We start from the raw sequence: 8,259 nt of genomic DNA on the forward strand, positions 1-8,259 counted from the left end.
CAAAGATTTTGTAGTTTCAATAACATTTCTTTTATATGTCTAACCAAGGAAAAACCCTCTCTTTTGAAACACTGCACTGAACTTTGGATAATACCTATTGAAAGGCTTTTAATCACAACTTAATACATAATAGGAAAAGCAAGCCCCAAACCTATGAACCAAAGTAAGTAGCTAAAACTACTTTTGGACTGTGGATAGAGCTTTTGTACACATTCATGAAATAGTCAGCAGTGACTCAGAGCAGTGGCCTCACCAGTGACCTTTTAACCACTGTAAACGCCAACCAATTCTAACAGAAATTGTCACAAAAGACTGTGAGGCAGGAAAATATGTATGCTATATATACTATTCTTGAAAAGCTATCGAATTGCAGCGTGGTGTTTCCTCCTCTGCTTTGGGAGTAAAGGGCAGTTGAGAACTTTAGATCAGCTGTGCTGACTCTGAGTGTTTGGGATCTATTAGATATATGACCTGACCTTACATGTTACACTAATGTTAAATTCAAAATTAGTGCCGGATGTTAGCTATTTTGTCCCATCTATACTCAGATCTTCAATTTGTGATGGCATAAATCAGAAGACATCAAACACTCACAGTCCTTTAAATCTTGGTCTGTACTTGTGAGGAGAGTACATTACTCACACCAACATGGAAGCTCTAGGAAACTGACTTCAGGGCACTTCCATAAATCATGTTTCATCTTCTAAGCCTTCTTTAGAGTTTAACTGTCATTCATTATAGTATTAAGTGACTGAGAAAGAGAGCAAGTTTTTGTCAGTTTATAAAACTGTTGCTATTGCTGATTTAAATGTCTCACAATTTTCATACAAAAAAAAGTTCTATGTGACCACAAAATACCAAATATTTTTATCAAGTGTCAGGATAACTTATTAAAGTTGAGGTTTATTTTTTTTTATTGCTAAAGTATTCTAAGATCTAAATCAATACAGCAAACTACTCCACTTCTTCCTCATATATTTTCAGACAGAAGAATATGGTTAAGATTTACTAGAACTTAGGTGTCTGAAATAATCAAAAGAAATACTTTTGATTCTACTAATTACAAATCAGTAAAAACCAAAAACCTCAATTAAATGATTATACTGACACCGTGGAATGAGAAGGAACCATGCAAACAATGAAAATGAACCGCTCTCAACCTTAATGAGATCAGACCACCTTGTTCCTGGAAGGTCCAGACCGCGATATGTTAAATTTATTTCTAAAGTTGAGTAAGAACATTACCGACTAGTATCAGTTTAAACTCAGACTTAAATTCAAGCATAACAATTTTCAACATTTATTATTCTTTTTTAAAAAATATTGTTACTTATGCACATTTCACAATCCAGGTTGAAATCTGGGGACTGCCCCCATCCCTTAATAGGTAAAAATGTTGGTCTTTCAGTTGTGTGTTTGCTCATGACTCCAAAGACTAAACGCAGTCTTGAATGTCCTATGACAAAGTTTACACATGAATTGTCTTTTAAATGTGATCGCTGAAAGGGGTGGGGCATGGTAAAAAAGGGTGTCTGATTCTTGGGGTACAAACAATTTCTCTGTGGCTGGAGCTGGGTTTTCAGACAAGCCTGTGGGGCTGTCGGGCTCCAGGGGCTGGATCTTGGGCAGTGGTGGCGGTGGTGGCAGAGGGGGTGGCGAGGGAGAGTTTGTGGGGACGGGGCAGACTTCAGATTCCTTACGCCCCGACTCCTCTGTAGCCTGAGACATGTGTGACTGGAAGTGACTCCAGAGACGAAAGTTAGTGCGAAAAGCTTTGTTGCACACGTGACAAATAAATGGTTTCACAGAGCACAGAAGCTCCTGGTGCCGCTCCAGCTGCTTGTGCACGGTGAACATCTTCCCACACTTCTCACAGGGCCACACACCAGCATCCTTGCTAGGACCTGCTTCCCTGGGGGCCACGCTGGCCTCGGGGGACTCCTCCTCAGCGTCCTCCACAGGCTCCTCCTTGACTTGGGTTTTCAGCTGCTTAGAAAGACTAAGGTCTTCAGGGAGACATGAGGAATCCTCTGAGTCGAAGTTGACTTGCTCTGATGAATCACTGAACACATTGTCGTCTTTTGTGGTGACATGGTTTACTTTATGAGGCTCAGGCTGGACTTGGGGCCTTGAAGAAGCAGTCACGTCACCATTGTGGTCCAGAACTGGCACAGAGAGGTTTTCAGCTGGTGCCATGCTGTTCTGATTGTGGACCTCTACCTGGTGCCGCCAGATGCTGAAGGAGGACTTGAAGGAGCGCATGCACTCCAGGCAGGTCAGCTTCTTATACTCACACTTGTTCTCGTGCTCCTGCTTCAGCTCGGGCGAGAAAAACCTGAGGCTGCAGTAAGGGCAGACGGTGGCGTTCCGGCATAGACGCTCGTGGCTTCCTTGCTCTAGGAGAGAAGAGAGCTTAGCATTACAGAGGCGGCACTGGTAAACCTCCTTGTTTTCTACTGGACTTGCAAGAGGAGCATGCTCTTTTGGCTTAGCAACTTTATGTACTCCAAGGGGTTTTTCTCCTGGGTGCATTTTTATGTGCTGCTTAAATTGAGAGAGAAAGCGGTAAGCTTTTCCACAGTAAGTACAAATGTATGCTCCTTTGGCTCGAGATCGCAAGTTCCTCTTGATGACTTGCTGCGTTTGGGAACTACTCTGTCCCTGAAAACCAGGCTTGCCGCGCCTTAACTTAATGATCAGGGCCTTCTTAATCTCTCTCTCTCTCACTATATCAATCAGCTTTCTTTGGAATTTTTCATCCAAAACAGCATGGGAACTAGAAGCTGGTGATGGGTTCTTCACTATGCCGTGTTGGGTCTGACAGTGTGTCCACACTTTGAAGTTGGTGTGAAACCTCTTGTGACAGATGTCACAAGCGTAGGGCTTTTCTGGGTTATGGTACATGTTAGCATGACGGTGAAGACCTGCTGTTGATCTAAAGATCTTAAGGCAATGTTTGCATTTAAATTTTTTGTTTGGTCTCGTCCCCTCCAACTCACCAAATTCCTCTTTATTCAAATCAGAATCTGGGAAATCTGCCTCCAGGAGAGTGGGGCTGGAGCCTTCCTCGCAGTTGTCTTCTGACACAGGAGACCCGTGCTCGTTCACTTTTAACTTCTTAAAGGGCAACCGTCTATCTGCTTGGAACCTCCTTTTTGCTGGGAGCCTGCTCATGTCCTTCTGGTCTTCCATTTTCAGAGATAGGTCTCTTGTGACTGACGGTGCTGAAGCCGCTGCTGCCGCTGCGTCTCCCACGGTGACACGGATGATGTCTGAGGGGTCCGACAGCGGGCTGCTGGGCTCAGTCTTTATGCGCACCTCGGTCACGGGGGAGGCCCCTTCCCTGTCTGTTGACTGAGAAGCACTGAAGGACCTGAGGCGACGGGGCTGTAGCACTTGAGGCCTGCCATCTAGGGCTGCTTTTTCGCCACAGTCTTTTAAAGATGACTTTTGAGATAAAGCACATAACATATTCCCTGGTGCATCATCCGACACTGCTGATGATCCCTGGGTCTTTTTCAGGTCTATGGAGGGTGAATAGACAGGAACCTGGCTGTCCATGGACAGCGATCGTCTGAGGAGACTCTTAACAAGTGGGCCACTCCTGTCGATGCTTTGGTTTCCAGACCCAGACCCACTGGATGGGATCACTAAGCCTAACTTTGAATAGTATAACAAGTTCCTATCTTCACCTTGACCACTTCCTTTGCTACTCTCTTTTAATAGATAGGGAGTCTCTGATGAGCTACAGAGAGACAAAACAGGTGGCCGTGGTCTCTTCAGAGCCAGTTCTATGGCCTTCCCTTTTGGAAGCTGACCACTTACACCTGGTTTATCGTCCGTAGCTTCTCTGTCTTGGAGAGGCTTTGAAGGCAATACTGCATTTCTTTTCACCAAACTGCTTCTATTAGGATCGTCCAAAGATCCAGAGTGCTCGAGAGACTTTGCATATCCCACAGAACTATCTTTTGGCCAACTCTTTTCAGTTAATGACAAATTGTGAAGAGGCTCAACTGGTTTTGGAACTTGTGGCTTATGGGCACTGGGCCTGACTGCAGTGCTAGGCGAGGGCCGGGAAGTATGGCTTAGGTCGGGCTGGTTGTGACTAACGGTTTTTCCTTGTGCTTCGTGTCTACTTTGACAAACAATGACACTTCTCTTTTGAGAACTGTTTTCATCGTCTTCTACAAACACTTTTTTTCTATTAGGACATGTTGGGAAGGGGGCTTGAGGTGTTTTGGAAACAATGTTAGTGAGGAAGGAGATCCCAAGGCTGTAGCCAAGTTCTTGCACAGCAGCAAGGCTGCTCTTCTCAACAAACAAGGAGGAAGAATAAATGTAGTTTAAAACATTGTCAAAAGCATCTGGTTCACAAAAGTCAAGCTGAAATACAGTTTGTGACTCGTTTTCCTTATTTGTGAATAAACTCTGAAAGTATTCGCTGCTAGCAGCCAAGACATTTTTATGAGCTCGAAACTTCTGGTCTCCGACAATCAGCAGCACATCACACAGCTGTCCTTTGAGCCGTTCTTCGTTGAGGGCACTCAGGAGGGAAATGGCATGTGCCGGGTTGATGTAATGCAGCAATCCCTCCATGGCTTGGGTTTCTCTAAAAGACAAAATGTAAAATTATTATGGATAAGGTGGGGCAAAGTCCTCCCCAGTACAAAGGCACCTCAAAGGCAGGGGCCATCAACTGTCTTGTTAGGTGCCAACACCTTGTAGACCACAGGCTGACAAAAGTTTTTTGGATAACAAACTTATTTATGACTGAAAATGTAAAATTAGCCTCACAGTTTAAGCAGATCCTTATAAAAGTGAAGAATTTTAGGAACTAAATACTGTAACACAGGCATGCCTACACCATCAAAAAGAATGCTAGAATGGGGCAGGTAGCAAGGCAAGCAGTAGCTAAAAATAAAGATTTGTTATTTAGGGTCATGACCCAGTTGATGCTTGGCTCTGTTACTAATTCAGAGAATAAGCATGACTTATCAAACCCCGATTGTCTATAATCTGAAAGAAAATCAGTTTTATTACTATATATACTTAAATGTAATGCGAATTGTTAACAATGGGTTGCAGAGTAGAAGTCTTGTCAGAGCTTTAAAAATAGGTAAGAATTTATAAAGTCATTTGCTAATTACTACTAAATCAAAGTATCAAAGGTGAGAAGCATTAAAAAACAAAAAAGTTTCCTTTCTTTATTAAGCTAATTGCTAACTTGCAATCTCTTGAATACTACTTTCTTACCAAATCACACTTTTGGTTTTTTGAGACAGAGTGTCACTATGTCGCCCCCTTCCCCATAGAGTGTCATGGCGTCACAGCTCACAGTAACCTCCAACTCTTGGGCTTGAATTCTCTTGCCTCAGTCTCCCAAGCAGTTGGGACTACAGGTGCCTACCACAATGCCCGGCTGGGTTTTTTTTTGTTGCATTTGTCATTGTTATTTAGCTGGCCCAGGCTGGGTTCGAACCTGCCAGCCTTAGTGTATGTGGCTGGCGCCGTAATGGCTGTGCTATTGGCACTGAGCCCCAAATCACATTTTTTATACAAGCACGGAGGAAACGTTAGCCTGGCCCTAAACTTAAGGGGTCATACTGAGATTTCACTGACATTCTCTTTAAACCTAAAGAGGAGATGGAGGGCGAGCCCTAGCACCAGATGCTTGGCTGAGATGCTGCCTTCCTCTTGCTAGCCAACTATCCTCAGGCGTCTCTGTTGCCTCTGCCAGGCAGGTTCCCTGTGTGGGATTGGGAAGAGTGACTGTGCCCTCTTGCAGGGCTGTTGCAAATATTTAATCTAAAGAAAACTCAACAAATGTTATGTAATTAACTTTCCGAAAGTAACATTATTAATAGGCAATTTTATTCAATATTAAAGATAAAGTGTCCAGCAAGGGTCCATCATGCTCTCATGGAAGATGAAACCAACTCCTACAGGGAAGATGCCCAGCTCTCTGTGTATGATCCTTCACTTAGGCTTTTTTACTTGAATACCTCATTTCTTTCATTAGATTTTATAATGTAAATATAAAATATTGTCAGAACATTTAATATTAAAATGGATCCCAAGTAACAAAGATATTTGTGGCAGTTTTATCTTTTCTAGAGGGCAAGCTATATGAATCAGCCTCGGCCCCAGCAACACTTGCAGATGGTCTTCTGGCCTTTGCTGGTTACCGTAGACTCATCAGGAGAGCCCAGAAACTAAGAGTCTCCTGGGCTGCCAAGGTGGGAGTGCCCAAACATGGCATACAACTCCCTGCTAAAGGGCTGACTCAATGCAACAAGGCAGGGGCGTGATTTGACTTCCAGGGATGAATGACGCTTTCAGCCTATCCGAAAACAACTGCACTGGTCAGCCCTTGTGGGGTTTCTGTCCATTCCTGCCTATCCATCCGCCTTTTGTACCGAATGGTCAGTCTCCCTCCTCTATTTGCACCTTCCCGTCCTTCCTTTGCCTTCCTTCTTAGCCATTTTAATTTTCCCCTCAACCCTATCACCTATTCTTTCCTTATACCCATGCGCCCATTTGTCTAAAAGAGACTCTTACTATCTTTCACAGACGTCAGCAGGAAAGGAAGTAACTTTATGATGCCACATGTATTGACCTGGCCATCTACGGAGCAGTTTTAGTGCTAAAAATTTTTGACATAGCTAGTTCAGGAGTTGCCACAAGCAAAAACAACAGATGCAACTGGGGTGGCGCCTATGGCTCAGTGGGTAGGGCATGGGCCCCATATACCAAGGGCGATGGGTTTGAACCTGGCCCCAGCCAAACTGCAACAAAAAAATAGCTGTGTGTTGTGCCAGGCGCCTGTAGTCCCAGCTACTGGGAAGGCTGAGGCAAGAGAATCACCTAAGCCCAGAAGTTGGAGGTTGCTGTGAGCTGTGACGCCATGGCACTCTACCGAGGGCGATAAAGTGAGACTCTGTCAAAAAAAGGGGCAGTGCCTGTGGCTTAAAAGGGTAGGGTGCTGCCCCATATGCCTGAGGTAGGTTCAAATCCAGCCCTGGCCAAACAACAACAACAACAACAACAACAACAACAACAGATGCAGAACAAAGGCTTGGACAAGTCTTTGCCAAAAGGGGTTCTTAAACTCAATTTAGAGGGTTGTTTTTTTTTGTTGTTGTTGTTGCAGTTTGGCTAGGGCCGGGTTCAAACCTGCCACCCTCGGTATATGGGGCCAGCGCCCTACTCACTGAGCCCTAGGTGCTGCCCACAATTTAGAGATTTTAAGCTAGCAATTAAAAAATGAATAAAACAAGTAGGGCAGAGTAGATAATGTCAGAATGCACCCAATATAGTCAGGCTCACTAAGAGCTTGAGAACTTCCACTGCAGCTCCACAGCCACATGCCTACACATCAGCATGTGTGCCATTTGCGGGGTTGAACAGTACAACGCAGCCCTTCCCATGGGGCAGTCCAGTCTGCAAGCCAGCATTCTAGGCTGACTGACCGCACTGGGCCTGTGTTCCCCACTCTGAACAAGGATAACAGCAGTACTGCCACACAATGTGCTGTGAAGATTAAATGACGTCAGAGTAATGCTACTGTTTATTCAGCACCTACAACACTACAGACGGTACCAGAGCTTCTCATGCCATTTATTCATTCAACAAAGGGACATTTGAGAAGACCCGAGGAGGTGAGAGATGAGCCCAGGGACACTAAGGGGAGCAGTACTGTAGAGGGAGGAGCTGAGGGAACAGGGCTGGCAGGGTGTGGTGGGGGCTGTGGATGATGACATCCCAGAGGCAATGAGGAGACACCTGTCTAGGAATGCAGGGTTTGCTGAAGAACTCTACTTTTTATTCTGTGTGAAAGGAACATCACTGGAAGATTCTGAGCAAGGAATAGCAAAGACCTGAATTACGTTTTCAAAGGACTGCTCTGGCTTTGGTGTTGAGACCAGGCCACAGGAAGGCAGGACTGAACACTGAGGGCCTGCTCAGAGTGCACTGTGATGGTCCAGGTTAGAGGGGAAGACAGCTGGGCCCAGGTGGCAGCAGTGGAGGTGAGGCAGAGCCATCCGGGTTTCTAAGGGACTGACTTGTAGGGGCAGAGAAAGTGAGGAGTTAAGGACTATGCCAGAACAGCTAGAGGTGGAGTTTGGTAGAAAAACCAGGGAATTTTTTTTTTTTTTTTTTAAAGACGGAGCCTCAAGCTATCCCCCTGGGTAGAGTGCCAAGGCATCAGGCTCACAGCAACCTCCAACTCCTGGGCTCAAGGGAGTCTCCTGCCTCAGC

General features: G+C 45.0%; 1 protein-coding gene across 3 annotated transcripts in view; it reads right to left on the reverse strand.

The window, feature by feature from the left end:
• Positions 1-1,276: 1,276 nt before the first annotated feature.
• Positions 1,277-8,259, reverse strand: part of ZBTB21 (zinc finger and BTB domain containing 21) — a 15,243-nt gene continuing 8,260 nt past the window's right edge. Inside the window, exons 2-3 of one of the 3 annotated variants that reach the window (XM_023518140.1) lie at positions 3,000-4,609; positions 1,277-2,396 (exon numbers count right to left, since the gene is read on the reverse strand). In XM_023518140.1, coding sequence (XP_023373908.1) covers positions 1,405-2,396; positions 3,000-4,609 — 2,602 coding nt within the window. In that variant the 3' untranslated portion in view covers positions 1,277-1,404. Of the gene's footprint in view, positions 4,610-8,259 lie in introns of all 3 variants that reach the window. The other 2 variants (XM_023518139.1, XM_023518138.1) reach the window with 2 other exon arrangements.

Source organism: Otolemur garnettii, unplaced genomic scaffold (genome assembly GCF_000181295.1).
Source record: "Otolemur garnettii isolate 467f Iridium unplaced genomic scaffold, OtoGar3 scaffold00128, whole genome shotgun sequence".
In the NCBI taxonomy this organism is placed as follows: Eukaryota; Metazoa; Chordata; class Mammalia; order Primates; family Galagidae; genus Otolemur; species Otolemur garnettii.